Below are 15,763 nucleotides of genomic sequence, written 5' to 3'. Positions count from 1 at the left end.
AACTCATCCGTCCAGTTCCCACTCCAACCCCCTGTCGATAAACCTTGCAGTATTACCAGCGTATACGAAGCTTAGCAAGGGGTATTCGACGAGTTCTTGGCAACATAGACCCGGCTGGAATTGGGTTGATGGGCTTGATGTAGAATTCGCTGCTTGCTACAGCGATAAAGGTGAATATTGTCCACTTCATCTTGAGTGGGTTTTTACGATATGAACGGCCATGTGAAAATTTCGTGTTTGATCCACTGCCACCCCCCCCGATTGATCTGAGAATCTGAGATTGAGAGGGTGTCCACTTCAGCCCGCTAGGGGGTTGGGGACTCCACTATGAAGATCTTCATTAAATGCCAAGGTTGGCATTTTCTGGCTTGGGAGTCTTTTTTTCTTTTTTTTTTTTTTGAACAAGGATTGAAAGTGCATTAAATAATTCGCCCTACTGGATATGAACAGTAATGTGATAAAAAAATAACAGTGAACAATGCATCTAGCGTGAGCTTGGAATGGAGCAATAAAATAGCCACTTGGGCACAAGATTGGGCATTAAACAAGGAGCAATTCGAACCTAGCATATAGTCATAGAAGGACTATAGGTTCTCGTCGAAGGCCAACTTCCGTGCCTCTAGGGCAGCTTTAATGGCTGTGGGAAGATGAATTAGCATCATTTCATTTTATAGATATCCAAATAACACTTACCATCGCAAGAGGTCTTGGCATCGCCAAATAGCATCCGAGTACCGGGCATAAAGAACATGGGGTTGGGAACATCCGCTGTGGAAACCGTTAGATGAATTCATTTACTGGGAATGACGGAGAAACAAAATCATACCATATCCGCTGGACATCCCCCGCTTCATCACTATAACCTCCTTACTCTTCCATGCATGGAGAACAGGCATGCCGGAGATAGCGGAGTCGGGCTCCAGGGCGATCGGGTTAACGGTATCATTAGCGCCGATGACGAGGGTGACATCTGTGTCTGAGAAGTCCTCGTTGATCTCTTCCATCTCCAAGACGACTGTATCGATTGTTAGCGAATAATCCACAAATATCAACCATAAAGATCTTACTATCATATGGCACGGATGCCTCTGCAAGCAGCACATTGCATTGACCAGGCATTCGGCCGGCAACGGGGTGAATGGCGAAGCGAACATTGACACCACGGGAACGCAACAGCCCGACAATCTCCGAAAGAGCATACTGGGCCTTGGCAACAGCCATACCATAACCAACCACAATGATGACATTCTCAGCGCTGGATAGAGCTTCAACGGTGTCATCGATGCTCGTTTGCTTGATCTCGCCCTCGATCTTCTTCTGAGTTTGCGCCGCCGGAGACGAGATTCCACCGAAGAGGACATTCGTCAGCGACCGGTTCATGTTGACGCACATGATGTACGAGAGAATGGAACCGCTGACACCGATCAGAGATCCGACACTGGTCAGAAGTGGATTGTCGAGCATCAGACCTTCAGCCACAAGAGCGAATCCGGAATAAGCGTTCAACACCGTGATGACGACAGGCATGTCGGCACCGCCGATGGCTGCTGTCGTGGTATACCCCTTTAGGAAACTGAGGACGGTGCTTGTTCCTAGACAGATAGCTGCGATTGCAGGGCTGCCTGGCGCCAGTGTAATAAACGCTCCCATGGTTGCCATGTTACTACCCAATAATGTCGAATTGATAACATGTCGACCGGGCAGAATCGTCGGCTTAGAAGACATGCGCCCTGCCAGCTTCAGGAAAGCGACGATCGAGCCGGTGAAGGTGATACCACCAATCAGAACACCCAAGTACGCTGTGGTCAGGTGCAGAGTTGTGATGTCACCAATATCGGCCAACACACTTCCGGCACTGGTTAGAACGGCAGCCAATCCGACCACTGAGTGGAGAGCAGCGACAGTTTGAGGAAGACCTGTTGGTGTGATGCGACGGCCGATCAAGCCTCCGACCAAGGCACCCGTTCCAGCAACAGCCGTGAACTGTGTTAGCGTCTCAGGAGAGAAGCCCACTGCAGCGAGTGAGGCCAGAATACCGGAGACTACTCCTAGGATACCGAAAATGTTGCCGCGGCGGGCTGTTACTTGGGATGCCAGACTAGAGATTGAGCCCATGCACAGCATTGTGCTGACGAGATATCCAGCTTGGACCAGACCGGACATACCGGTGCTGGCAGCCGCGATGAAGCCACCACCAAACACCACGGCTGGGACAGCGTACAGCCATGGGTACTCGGGAGGGTCGGTTGGACGCTTGAACATGTCCAGCATGCGCTTCGTGACCACAAAGCCGCCGGAGATATTCACGAAAGCCAAAAGCACCGAGGCAGCACCGAAGTATTCTGGGATAGTAGTCGGCACAAAGCCTCCTCCCATGATGAACAGTCCACCAATACCGACCATGCCCGAAATGGCGTTCGTGACGCTCATGAGCGGCGAGTGGAGCGCAGGCGCTACACCCCACACAGCACGATAGCCGACCAGTCCAGCAAGTCCGAAGGTCATCATGTTGCCCATAAAGGCTGGCCCAGCTGCCTTTCCGAGGGCCAGGGTTGTGCCCATTGCACCTGTGACTGCTGTCACATCGCGTGTTGCCTTTTGCCAGGGCGTCAAAGCGACTTCCTCCTTTGGTGCGACAGCTTGCATCTCTGGCTGTGGGGTTGGGGGTGGAGCGGGTGGAGCAGCAGGGGGGATTATCTCACCATATAGAGTCACAATGGAACCGCGCACAACTTCATCTTCAAAGTCAATCCCAAACGACTTCTCCTGGGGAGCCATAGAGAGAAGGTACTTGGTGATATTGTTTGAGTACAGCGTTGAAGACTGGGTAGGGAGACGCGAAGGAAGATCTGTGTAGCCGATGATAGTAACATCTTTGTAGCTGCTCAATTCCCCGGGGATAGTAGCTTCGCAATTTCCACCTGCCTCAGCGGCAAGGTCAACAATAACAGAGCCGGGTTTCATTGCAGCAATCATTGCCTTGGTAATGAGCTTCGGTGCAGGTCTGCCTGGGATCAGGGCCGTGGTGATGATGATATCAACCTCTTTAGCTTGCTCCATGAACAGTTTCATTTCAGCTTCGATAAATTCCTTGGACATTTCTTTGGCGTATCCACCCTGACCAGAACCATCCTCCTGGAAATCAACTTCGACGAATTCGGCGCCTAAAGACTGGACTTGCTCGCGCACAGCAGGACGGGTATCAAAGCCACGAACAATAGCACCCATGCGACGGGCAGAGGCAATCGCGCTCAACCCAGCTACGCCAGCACCAATAACAAGAACTTTACTCGGAGGAATCTTTCCAGCTGCAGTAACCTGACCAGTCAAGAAGCGACCGAAGTGATTAGAAGCCTCCAGCACCGCCTTGTAACCTGCAATATTGGCCATGGAGCTAAGGGCATCGAAGGTCTGCGCACGAGAGATTCGCGGAATGCGATCCATCGCAAAGGAGGTCACGCCACGAGCCGCGAGTGCCTCGACGAGGGGCTTGTTCTGGAGGGGGTAGATGAAAGAGATAACAGTTGAACCTTTGCGTAAAGCCTGGATTTCATTGAATGGTCCCTCCGATTGTGGGCTGCGGACCTTCAACACAATATCACTCTGAGACCAGATTGCGTCCCGGTCGACCACTGTCGCGCCGGCCTTTTCGTAGGCATGGTCCAGTAGCTGAGCGCGTTCGCCTGCGCCGCGTTCGATGAGTACGCGAGAAACCCCCTTCTTCAACAAAAGGGCGACATTCTGCGGGGTAATTGCCACGCGACGTTCACCAGGAAAAATCTCTAGAGGGACTCCAACGGTCAAGGCTGAGTAGGGGGTGGTAGACACGGGCTCGGAGGGAGGTGACTCAGGGGAGGTTGTAGCGGTTCGTTTGGAAATGGAGGGCCATCGCGGCTGGCAAACGGAGAGGCGTTTATTCTGCGACGCGGAATAAGTAACTTGCCGAATTTGAGAGGCTAGATAGAGGGAAATGGTTAGAAAACAGCTCAACTTGAGCATCCGATACCGCAATTTGGAGAAGCTTACCCGACGTCACCGGAAGGAAATATTTCCCCGCGCGAGCAATGGACGCCACAAAATGCGACCGTAGAGCTGACCGCAGGGATACTGGAGCACTCATTGCGAGTAATACTGCAGGCTGCACGTTGTTTCGGAGGTTTTTGTCTCATCTAATGCTTATTGGGCCCAGGAAAGGGGAGCAGGACCGGGGTACCGCATTCAGGCCGGACTGAGAGGCAGAGAGACGCAACGCAAAGAGATTTAGAAAGAGAAGCCCCAAAGAGTATGAGAAGCCACAGTAGAAAGAAAGAAAGAAAGAAAGAAGAGAAAGGAGGGGAAATCGAAGGTAAGTCAAAGCACCGATCTCGGCACAACTTCCAAGCAAAGAGGGGAAGCGGCCGATGTACGATTCCTACCTTGTGATGAAACACCTCGGATATTTGTAATTTGTATAAAATAGTACACTGGTGTCTGTGTACATAGCTTATAGCCTATATTTTGTACTATAGGCAACCTATAGCCTTTTCCAAGGTTCCCCCGCATAATCATAAAACGCGGGGAAGGCATCGAAGATTGATAAGCCCTGGATTCTCCACATTTACACATTTTAGAAACTATCATAGTATGATAATATAGCGATTTGAATTAGCTAGAATATTATATGACCTAAGTCCGAAACCCATCTATTGCAATCTCTAAGGCATTTTATGCCTGGAACCAGGAGCTGGTAGCCAGTTATAATTCCACATTCCTCCACATCATCGACCAGTGCTCGATTCACCATGGTCAGTGGAGCCAACTTCTTCCACAGTCTCAGTAGCACCCTTACTATCAATGAAGTGGGTGATGCGATCGCTAGGAAGCCAGGCACTCTCAGGCATTATGAAGTAGGAGATCAATGCCAAGATGGTGACTCCAGCCATGATAATGGGGGCATCTATCCAGGAAATTAGCAAGAAGAAAACCTATGAGAGAATGAACAACATACAATTCAAGTTCTCGCCGGTGACTGGGAACTCGTAGGGCGAGAACAGGATAGCGACGACCCAGCCATTCCAGAAGACACCAATGAACTGGAACGGCTTACTCCAGCGGCCGAGACTCCACTGGGGTGTCGGGAACCGCTTCGGGGTGCACAAAAGTCGACCCAAACAGATCAAACCGTACGCAGCAGCGCTGGGGACACCGGCTGCCGAGACAAGGGAAGTGAAAGCCGTGGCAGATGGAAGAAGGGTGCAAGTGACCAGGGCGGCGACAGCCCAAACAACAATAACCGCGTTCCGTGGCTGACCATTGTTTACACGAGAAACCCAACCGGAGAAGGGGAGCACACCATCACGGGCGACGGCGAAGACAAGGCGAGAGGCGGCAATGATAGCAATAGCGGTGTTCTGGAAAACCAAGTCAGCTATGAGATATCCAAGCACAGAAACAGGTGATAGCTCACCAGCCATAAAGCGAAAATGCAAATGATGTTCATGAAGATATGGCCGCCCTTGCCCAGAACAACAGCGTAAAGAGGCACAAAGGGTTGGGGTGAGCCGAAGCCCATAAGTGTGTCGGCGTCAGGCTAAAGAAAAACCAGGTCAGAAATCCGAACTTAAGGATTCGCAGAGATCAAAGGAGACAAACCGCGCAGAACAAGAAGAGAATAATCGTAGCCAAACCACCGAACCCACTGGCAACGGTACTCCAGAAGATACCACGAGCAGCAGTGACAGAGGCATTCTTGGTTTCTTCCGCAACGTGACCCGAGGCATCGAATCCAATCAGAATACCAGCGGTAGCAAGATAAGAAAGACACCAGTTCCAGCCAGCGGGGGCTCCGGTACCGTTGTACGTGGTCATAAAGGCCTCGTGGGTGGTACGGAATCCCCATGTTTGAGCGGTGCCAATGGGCAACCAGATAAGGTTCAGGACAAAGTCAAGCATCACGACTGCGGAGGATGCCCAGAAGACATATCTGAAATAGCGAGCTAAAATGCGGTCAGAGGTAGTTGAATCAAAGTTACACGTTTGTACATACGAGGCAAAAAGTTCAACAGGGCGGCCAGGGCAAGCAAGATCTCAGTGCAGATCCACTGGACTGCGCGGAATTTGACACTGCTTGAGTCTGACGGGAAATCGAGGTTGAATACAGTTATTTCCTAAAAGCGACATATCAGTCGAGATCCCGGGAAAATCAAGAAAGAAGAGCACATACCGAAAGCATATAGTTCGCCGCAGCCTGGGTGTTGCCTATAAATCCAATTAGCATTATACAAGCCTCGGGGTTAGATACACAACATACTTGCACAGAAGGTCGTCCAAGCCGTTGTACTCCACCAGGCGACGATAAAGCCAAGGAGTCGGCCAAATCGAGGTCCACCAGCCTCGGCGGCCCACAAGTAGATTGACCCGGCGGATGGAGAAGCCGAACAAACCTCAGCGATGACAGCAGCGGTAATGAAGGTGAACACCATGGTTACTAGGTAACTAGTCCAATAGGCCAGGTTTCCACCGGCGGCAATACCAGTGCTGAAAGTAACACGAACACCGCCGACAAAGTAAAGAGCAGCTAGAATAAAAGTCAGTACGAATGCGCCCCCAAAAATGGTAAACAGCGAAAAAAAAGCTTACCGAATGTGGTCGAGAAATTCTCGAACAAAGTGTACGTTCGATGAAGAACCTGTTTAGTGACTCAGTTGCTGATCACATATCCTCTTAATCTATATAATTCAACCTACCGGCTTATAGCCCATGGTCCGCTAGAATATTACCAGGTTAGTTGATTTGAGATTTACAGAAAAGACTGGATTGCACCACTTACCAGCAAGGCGGCATCATCCTGATTCTTGAGCTCGGCCCGATCAGCTTCACCCTCACCTTGGTTGGTGAGGAGGTCAGCGGAACCAACGACAGGGTCGTGAGAAGCCATAACAGATATATAGAAGAATGAAAGAATGAAAAAATGAAGTTGAAGTTGCAAAGTTAGAAAATTTGATTGACTTTGTTAAGGCTAGTCCCGCGGTCAAAACGTTCCCTAAATGATCCACCGGGACCATTGGGCCCCACAGAATTAAGTGGACGTGATTTGATGTGATTTGATGTGATTTGATGGATATCACTACATAGTATGACTTTTAATAATTTACTTTTATAAGGGTCTTACGATGTTTCTTGATATTTAAGGAGTATTAGGGCTATTAAATTGTCCAAGTGGGTTAAAAATTTCTTAAGTTAAGTTTCGGAAAAGGCCCCCAAAATATAAGCTCGGAGTGCGCTCGGAGCTGTCTGATCCGTGGATTTTACTTCTAAGGTGGTTTATTGGTTTCTTATATAAATATGCACTCCGGGCCTTGAATATTTGAAAGAGATAGATGGGATAAAGAATAGAGTAGTTCTTGTTATAATCTCCTTACACAATTTGCTTCTGTTACACGGACTAGAAGTCCAATGTCGCTTATCTCGATATTTGTTAGCTCATTCCAGATGCTCCACCCCTGGGAGGCCAAGACCACTAGCTTGTTCTGCGAGATGACTATACATCATATTGGCATCATAATTCTACTTTCTCTTTCGGTCCTTTAGGTAGCTATGTAGAAACAAACCCATTACCCTATGCTATTTCCCCTTCAACCCAGGGATCATAGTTATTTACCTGGTTCTACATCCAGTATAGTCTAACTAGCTGGGGCACATATTACGGCCATTTGTACCTTTTGTTACAGTAAATCTTTTAATATTATTGAAGGGCCCAGCCGCAGTGAGTCATTTTACGCGACAACCTAGGCTGCACACAACTTTGACTCACTCCGTGATAATTCGGTCACGTACGGACTGGTCTATTACATTTGCTAGTAACTAGAAGTAGTCCAATATACAGAATGCTATAAAATGGCTTCAAACCAGGTGCTAACTCGAGGTACATAAATCTATTCTCTCTCTGCTAGCGCGCCTATGGATATTGAAACCAAGTTGAAATATCTCCAATGGCAAACCAGTTACGCTCATACTAGGCCATATCGAAACGCCCAATTCGGTCGCAAAAGGAAGAACATTGACCAAATGAAGCCGCACAATCTAGTTTTCCAGGAAGGGGACGCTGTCGAGACCATTAGAGATATCAGAGGAGTAACAGAAGCAGAAGGAAACCATAGTTTCACCCTTGAGATTAATGGCTTTGTGTATTCGAGGTATCCACCGCCTTTATTCACAAACCCAAAGGACTTTGGCGATCCAGACCATATTCAAAATATCTTCTTGCCTGAATGTGAGGCGATCTTGAGAAACGAGATTGAGGGAGTCGACCGGGTCTTTATTTTCGATTGGAAAGTAAGTATCTGAAGGACGTTAGAAATCGAGGTTTGATCTATTGAGACTTACCTTTTACCTTTTCCGTGTAATAGATAAGGAAGAAGAAAAGCGCGAAAGAGCAGCGAAAGAGGAACGATAATCTATTGAGCTTTGCGCGACAAGTGCATATAGGTAAGTCGAACCGAATATCTAATTGCACGAGACCAATTCACCATATCTCAATACTAAAAACCCCCAAGACACTTTACTCACCAAAGACGAGCCTGGAACCTCTATGATAGAGCGTATTCGTAATCATCTCCCCGAAGAAGCCCACCACCTTCTCTCCGGTCGAGTACAAATGATAAAGTAAGTGAAGAATGGAGAGTGTAACTCCAACCCCCTCCCCCTCAACAACCATTAAAGCATAACGCTCTACATATGTGCTTTTAATAGCTTCATTCATCTTCTCTGACATGAGAAATTCAGCATGTGGCGGCCAATTAATGGACCTGTCGAAGATCAACCTCTTGCTGTGTGTGATGGGAGAACTGTCGACAAAACTAAATTGGTCGAAACGGATATGACCCGCGGTGACTATACAGGCACGATGCTTTATCCACTTTATAAGCCAGGGAATATTCGCCAATGGTACTATTTAAGCAGACAAGCCGTCGAAGATGTACTGCTGTTTAAGAGTTTTGACTCGAAAACGGGTAGTGTGGAACGTGAGTGATATTCCAACCCTGAATGCCCATGTTTCATCCCACAATTCTTTGAAGATGCGAAGACGGGAAATAAGAGCAAGATGATCCTAACAATGCATATCTTGTATTATAGATACCCCTCACACATCATTCACACTACCTGATGCCCGGGATGATGTATGCCCAAGGATCAGTGTTGAGGTCAGGGCTTTAGTGTTTACGCGTTCGGCGAGAAGTACTTAGTAGTTACTTTGCCCTTTACACGTTGTTGATCCCAGATAATGACTACAATCCCCTGATATAGCCATGCAATATAGCTATAGCAGGGGCAGAGGAGACAGGAACAACAAGAGACAATAACAAGAGACAACAATGGAATGGAACCATCAAAAGGAACCTTAGAGGGAAAAAAGCGTCCCCAGAAAATTCTTTGGACAACAGCGAGCTATCTCTGTGAAAAGGTCCCAAAAATTTGGTTGGAGATGAGAACAGAGCCCCGGAAGGTCCATGTGGATAAGCCCCAGGAAGGACAGTCAGTATCCGCAGAGGTTAGTAGGAGTGTCCGAGCCCCGTTACCTCTACTGACGTGCATTGTACCACAGCCTACCCTGAGACCCCACAGAGACCAACAGGTCCAAAAAAATTGGAGGTACTCAACAGGAACCACGATGTGCAATATGGACCCGGAGTGGAATGATGAAGAAAGAAGGAAGAAGAGAGAGAAAAGGGGAGGGGGCTGTATTTATATCTTCCCAGTGGCTTAAGGCAAACGGGGAACTGGGGCGACGAGTTTGACCTAAAAGGGAAGGCACCTGATCAGGGACAAGCAGCACGCGCGAAGCATCTATGGATCATACCCCACTGTTTGCCGCTCTCAAATCTCTCATTCACGTCAGCTTCACCTTCAGGTGCCACATTACGAGCTACACCCTGCCCTGGGACTTTTATGTCGGATGCCCAAGGAATTTCAACGTGATTAATGCCACGGGCCAAGTAGAGGTTACCTACGTATCGAGATGTTGTTGATAATTATATTATCATTTGCCTGCTATATTATATGTTGCTTCATATACATGGCGCGATGCAGGAAGGCTATCAGACCAAGTCCGTAGCTATGAAAGAATCAAGTTTAAGTAATGGGGTATCAAAGAAAAAGCAAGGCAAGATATGACAATGATGTCGTGAGGGTGATATCGTGAGGGGATCAGCGTTGTATAGAGAGGGGGGAGAATAAACGGCGAAAGAGGGTGGGGGTCGGAGTATACTTCGGCGGTTATTTAAGAGCGCCTCAGTGAGTTGACGACCTCTCCTCCATAAGGGGAGTCGTCAATGCACAAGACAAGTCACCCGCATCGTCCCGATAAATGAAGCGAGACAGATTGGAGATATCGACTCCAGCCAGCTTCACATCAGGGAAGGAGGATATTCGTCTGAACTTCCTCCAAGGTCTGGATCCAACCCTCAGGAAAGGTGCGTCGCTTGAACCAGACCCCCTCCAGGATCTCGAGTGCTTTATCGACGTTCTAAATTGTGAGACATTAGCATCCGGACTAACCTCTTGATGAAGTTTGTTTGTAACATACCCTGAAACCAAACCGCTTCAATTTTTCCATGGTTTGGCGAATGTATTTTTGCTCAGATTCATTCCGAGTCTCCTGCCCGGCAATGAAAAGCGGCCACAGGAAAGCCAATTGACCGACATCCTTTGGCAATTTGTACGCCAGCAGAAGAATCCGACTGACAAGCATGTCCATATATGTCCAATCATTGATCCAACCGACACGCCCAGCCCCAGCAACCTGAAGCAGATGAACGAATGTCGCTTTCTCGTATGCTTCAATGCAACCCGCATACTCAAGCACGTCAGGATACGGATACTGAGCAAGGCTCTCATCGTCCAGATCGGCGAGAAGCTGCAGACAGGGCGGGGTCATGGCACGCCATACAACCAGCTGGTTGAAGATGTCTTTGTACATTTCGTCTGACTGGTCGGTTGTCATCCACGTTTTCTTATCCGATGCAAATGTGCTGATAGATGCTTGCACTTCCATCAGATTTGACCATGCCTCCCGTAGCTCGCTCAGACGTGGGTTGTCGGGGATCGTCGATAACAAGCTTGGCGTCCCGAGATTGTATTCCCATCCTCCACCCATGGTCTTCCAGTAATTACCTTCGACCACGGTACCGCCGGGAGTTGCGCATGCACCTGCCACATCGAGATACGAGAGTAGGGAGACGAGGAATGGGCGGAGCGGGTGGTTCGTCTCGGCGACGCGTTGTACTTCATGTGCCAAGTCTCCGGGTTGCGGGTAGAAGAGGAGGTTGTAGATTTCGCGAGCTCCTTTGAGATGTACTGCCCAGTTGTGGTGTTGGGAATCCATCATCTGTAGGAATGTTAGTTGACTGGCCATGACTGGCAGGTCTTAAGGCAAGTGGGAAACAGACCTCGAATAAAGAAAGTAATAGGCACGTCGCAAAATCCGTTAGCCCAAGCTGCTGGCTGGGATCTGAGTATCGTGCGCGGAAGCCCTTCACCACCACACCGTATTTGCCCATTGCCTGTTGGAGATGCCTATTCCGCTGCGACCCCACCGATGTATTTGCGAGATGTAATGCGCCCAATGCCTGCATTGCGTCGACCATTGTTGGCGACGAGCGAGCGAAATCCGGGAAATGTGTGCGGTAGGGATTGGCATTGTGGGGGGCGTTGTAGATGATCAGGAAGGTTGATACCTGATCAGCAAAGTATGTGAGATAACGTTCTTCGGCGCGCTGGATCGATTTCGCGATACTGATCGAGGTAACGGGATCCTGGAAGCGGAACTTGGTTGTTGGTTGTGGCAGCGTTGCGGGGGCGATCATCGCCTTGCGGGTTTGTTTGGTGTCAACATCTTCCTTCTCCTCCGAAGGGGAGACCACAGAAGCGTCGCTTGACTCTGGGCTGGATGTTGAATTGTACTTCTGTCTCTTCGGTGCCCTGGACGACTCTGGCGATGAATCCGTCGGTGTTTGAGAGAGTCCGTAAACTTTGAAGGTCATCCGCCCTTGCGCGCCATCGCACTCGCGTCCAAGACGGACACAGTTATTGCAAGCGGGAGATGTCTCGTCGCAGCGAACATGACGGCGGCGACAGGTGGAACAGCCTGTAAATCCTCGGTGGTGCCAGCGGCGGACTCGTTTTAGGGGTTCGGTGGGTTGTGTATCTGCCGTGTCGGACAACGGTGCACCCTCCGTGCGTATCTCCATCGGGCGCGTAACTCGGAGATAAAATATCGTTCAGACATGGAAACTTGGTATGAAGGCTAATCGTCATTAATCATGGTGGATGTTACCAAGATAATCCAAGGCTCTCTGGATTTGGAAGGGCGCTAACGGCAAAACGCATCTCCTGGCCAATGGTTTCTCGTTTGTATATTTAAAAATATCTACCAAAACTAAACCCTCTTATGTCCCTGCATATCGGGGTACTAGCGCTTAAACAGCCTTTGGCTCGACTTTAGCGTCAAGGCTATGCATAAGAGCTGAAGGTAATGCTCTTCAAGTTGACTGTTCTTAATGCTGCACAAAGTGGGAACCGGGAGACTCGAAGGATTCGTCTAGTTCTAATTTAACCCAACACATAGCGTAACTAATTTCCTTATTGGGAGCTAAAACCCCCAACGTTGTGGCCATTTGTGTATCTTCACTACTGATTATAGGCATCGAACTACAAAGATCAGTTTCAAATCTAATTGAGAATACAAGCTCACTTACAATGCACTGTTCAAAAGGCACGCTGGAATTCAGAATAGCGCCCATGGCCGCCCGGGCAATCGTCACCGGCACTCCAATATGTACTGCCTGCTGCTCTGCCTGTTTGAGGACGGCCTCATTGCGCGAGGGAACGTTCACAGAAGCCCGGGTGGATTTGAAACGAGTTGCCTCGCGGACGTATGCGGCTCTATATGAGTGAAGGTGTTAATGTCAATGTCAGAAGTAAAGATCATAGGATTCTTTGATCTATGGAGGTCAGAGTACAAACCGCCGATTAAGGAGATCGAGTATTTGATCGTCGATATCATCGAGTGCGGTGCGGATCTCGTCCAGAGAGTCACAGCATGTAGTTAGCGTGCCATTTAGGGACGAAAAATGGACACTTGGGGTACCCCATGGCACGAGGCGATGGTCTACTGAAGGTGCTGAGATCAAATTGGAACCATAGCAAGCATTTGTGTTGGCATTGGCATTGGCTGAACCAATAGCCGAAAGAATTAGGAATCCAAAGAGAACATGAAAAACCATGATAATAAGTCAAGATAAATAGAAGTAAAAAAAGAAATTTGAAAGGAATAATACATAATACATCATGATCCACCCCCCTTGCTTTTTCCTCGTTGATAGCCTACCCTAACGGGTTAGGCTGTCGAATACGATATTTCCCCTCCAAAATGATATACTTGGGCACTTAATGCGGGGAACGGATTTCACTCCGAGCTACCGAAACCCCTCTTCGGCTACTTAGAACTTGTTTATAACGGATTCCCTTTTCTATCGTGACTTTTACTCTCATCTTACTGAACTTCGTGAAGATGTCCCAAGGCTCAAGACTGCAAGGCAAAGTAGCCATCGTCACCGGTAAGATTGTTTATATTACACCATTCCGTTGTGGATGCTAATACCTCTCCTTGTAGGAGGAGGCAATGGATTTGGTGCAGCTATCGCTCGCCGATTTGGCGAAGAGGGGGCCAAAGTAATCGTTACTGATGTCAACGTTGATGGCGGCGAGAAAGTCGCCGCGCAGAATCCTTCCAACCTCATCTTTCAGCGCCAAGATGTCACACAAGAAGCAGACTGGAATGCAGTGTTGGACCTGGCATTCTCCAAGTTTGGGCGAGTGGATGTGCTAGTGAATAATGCGGGCACTAGCTATCGCAACAAGGTGGGTTGAAATGTAGTATATGATGAGACTTCGCTAATCCCCTTATTTCAGCCGACAGCAGAGGTCACAGAAGAAGAGTGGGAGCGTGTGTTCAAGGTCAACGTGAAGAGCGTTTATCTCGCTACAAATGCCCTGATGCCGCGTCTCATCGAGCAAGGCCAGGGCGGATCGGTGATCAACATTTCCTCTACGGGAGCGAGTCGACCACGGCCTGGGTTGGTTTGGTATAATGCCACTAAGGGGGCAGTCACTAATGTGAGTGAATGTTCGGGCGGTGAATGAATAATGAATTGCTAACAATCCATCAATATAGGCCACTAAAGGTCTCGCCGCGGAGTATGGTCCCCACAATATCCGATTCAACACTGTCGCTCCTCTCCTTTCTGGTACTGGACTCTTTTCCACGTTCACTGGTATGGAAGATACCCCGGAAAACCGAGCGAAATTTATTGGAAATGTACCACTAGGTCGGCTCACCGACGTGGATGATATCGCCAACATGTGCCTGTACCTGGCCAGTGATGAGGCTCGTTTTATCAACGGTACTGAGATGGTGGTGGATGGTGGAAAGTGTGTTTAGATATTGGAGACAGGCCAGACAAATCAATGTCAACTTACCTGATTTACCTGATTTACCCCGCGGAAACTTGAGGCAGAAGTATATAAAAGTGAATTGTTATGTTCACACCATGGTTCTCTCTGCCGACATAACTTAAGTCGCTAAACCCCATTGATTTGCCACTAACTGGACCTAAAAATGACATCCAACTTCAAATCCATCCCGGCGATCGACCTATCCCTCGCCAAGTCACCCTTAAACTTTTAACCCGGCCGAAGCTTCTTCAAGAACGCCACGCCATTACCTGTATTGGGTTCCTGTATATCACGAATCATGACGTTCCAAAAGATGTAATATCAGATCTGAAGCACGCTCTCCCTAAACTCTTTACCCTCGATCCGGCCGGAAAAGACAAAGTGGCTTTACAAAGCTACCCCCATTTTCTGGGATACAGCGAAGTAGGCTCAAGGACAATAGCCGGAGTTACAGATAAACGCGAACAGTTCAGGCTCGCAACCGAGCTACCAGACTTATGGCGCCTGGGCCTTCCTCTTTATGAAAGGCTAAAAGGACTAAACCAGGTACAGCAACTCCTTGTGTCACTTAGCTCATCATTCATCTGGCTCAAAGGCTATGCTGATAACAGTGAAAACTTTTTGTCACAAAACCCGTCTCTTGGACACCTGAATATCTGGGTGCCTTCCCTTTTGGGTGACGGACAACTCGTCACCCGTTTCCCGTTTACCTTACGCTATTGAGAAAATACAAATACCCCTCCTCCCCCGTTTCTCTCTCTTCTTTCTTCCTTCTCTATCCCTTTCCATCTTCCTTCACCCCTCCCTCCCTTTCCCCCTCCCTCCCTTTCCCCCTCCATCCTCCCCCCGTCTCCAGGCCCACATTGCACTCCGTGGTTCTGTTGTCCGAAGGGTATCCTGAGGGCACTGGTGATCTTTGCTGCGGCCCAGTTAAGGCTGAAACTGGGTTGGGGCTCCGGTCCTAACTCTGGCACGAAGCATGTGTGGTGGGTGGTTTGAAACAGCCCCCCGGGAACCCTCAGGGACCTCCTTGGGGACTTTATCGGGCCCTCTTACCTCACCTCTGTGGATACAGACTGTACTTTTCTGGGGTCTCCATCGACATTGGGAGCTGAACCCCATGACCCCCTCCCCTACCCTTCCCCTACCCAGCTGCACGGGTCCTGTGTGCGGCACCTGAACAAGACTTGCACCTTTACGCGGTGTTCAGGACGAGTAGCCTGTATGGTGAAACAAAGCAAGTCCTCATTATCTAGAACTAAAATAGAAT

The 15,763-nt window shown here is 48.8% G+C and overlaps 6 protein-coding genes across 6 annotated transcripts; 2 read left to right on the top strand and 4 right to left on the bottom strand.

Moving 5' to 3' along the window:
* Nucleotides 1–584: 584 nt before the first annotated feature.
* Nucleotides 585–4,120, bottom strand: N7537_005763 (putative nicotinamide nucleotide transhydrogenase; the record flags this gene model as incomplete). The annotated part of the gene is made up of 5 exons (XM_056896820.1): nt 585–637; nt 694–768; nt 827–1,015; nt 1,068–3,956; nt 4,027–4,120. The coding sequence occupies 5 exons, from the start codon at nt 4,118–4,120 to the stop codon at nt 585–587; spliced, it is 3,300 nt and encodes a 1,099-aa protein (XP_056752605.1).
* A 582-nt stretch (nt 4,121–4,702) lies between these two features.
* N7537_005762 (putative amino acid permease) lies at nt 4,703–6,916 on the bottom strand (the record flags this gene model as incomplete). The annotated part of the gene is made up of 10 exons (XM_056896819.1): nt 4,703–4,936; nt 4,988–5,390; nt 5,447–5,569; nt 5,632–5,975; nt 6,026–6,146; nt 6,203–6,237; nt 6,290–6,556; nt 6,619–6,667; nt 6,726–6,746; nt 6,809–6,916. The coding sequence occupies 10 exons, from the start codon at nt 6,914–6,916 to the stop codon at nt 4,758–4,760; spliced, it is 1,650 nt and encodes a 549-aa protein (XP_056752604.1). The 3' UTR covers nt 4,703–4,757.
* A 1,130-nt stretch (nt 6,917–8,046) lies between these two features.
* On the top strand, nt 8,047–9,010 carry N7537_005761 (uncharacterized protein; the record flags this gene model as incomplete). Its single annotated transcript, XM_056896818.1, has 4 exons — nt 8,047–8,313; nt 8,388–8,466; nt 8,535–8,643; nt 8,764–9,010. The coding sequence occupies 4 exons, from the start codon at nt 8,047–8,049 to the stop codon at nt 9,008–9,010; spliced, it is 702 nt and encodes a 233-aa protein (XP_056752603.1).
* Nucleotides 9,011–10,390: 1,380 nt separating this feature from the next.
* N7537_005760 (Zn(II)2Cys6 transcription factor) lies at nt 10,391–12,227 on the bottom strand (the record flags this gene model as incomplete). Its single annotated transcript, XM_056896817.1, has 3 exons — nt 10,391–10,504; nt 10,565–11,365; nt 11,427–12,227. 3 exons carry the CDS (start codon nt 12,225–12,227, stop codon nt 10,391–10,393), a joined length of 1,716 nt encoding a protein of 571 aa, XP_056752602.1.
* Nucleotides 12,228–12,666: 439 nt separating this feature from the next.
* Nucleotides 12,667–13,262, bottom strand: N7537_005759 (Chorismate mutase; the record flags this gene model as incomplete). Its single annotated transcript, XM_056896816.1, has 3 exons — nt 12,667–12,687; nt 12,735–12,921; nt 13,003–13,262. 3 exons carry the CDS (start codon nt 13,260–13,262, stop codon nt 12,667–12,669), a joined length of 468 nt encoding a protein of 155 aa, XP_056752601.1.
* A 287-nt stretch (nt 13,263–13,549) lies between these two features.
* Nucleotides 13,550–14,479, top strand: N7537_005758 (SDR family oxidoreductase; the record flags this gene model as incomplete). The annotated part of the gene is made up of 4 exons (XM_056896815.1): nt 13,550–13,595; nt 13,652–13,899; nt 13,951–14,154; nt 14,213–14,479. The coding sequence occupies 4 exons, from the start codon at nt 13,550–13,552 to the stop codon at nt 14,477–14,479; spliced, it is 765 nt and encodes a 254-aa protein (XP_056752600.1).
* Nucleotides 14,480–15,763: the final 1,284 nt, after the last annotated feature.

This window comes from Penicillium hordei, assembly GCF_028827395.1.
Source record: "Penicillium hordei strain IBT 12815 chromosome Unknown utg000003l_segment0_segment0, whole genome shotgun sequence".
NCBI lineage: Eukaryota > Fungi > Ascomycota > Eurotiomycetes > Eurotiales > Aspergillaceae > Penicillium > Penicillium hordei.
This window is presented reverse-complemented; position numbering and strand designations above follow the sequence as displayed.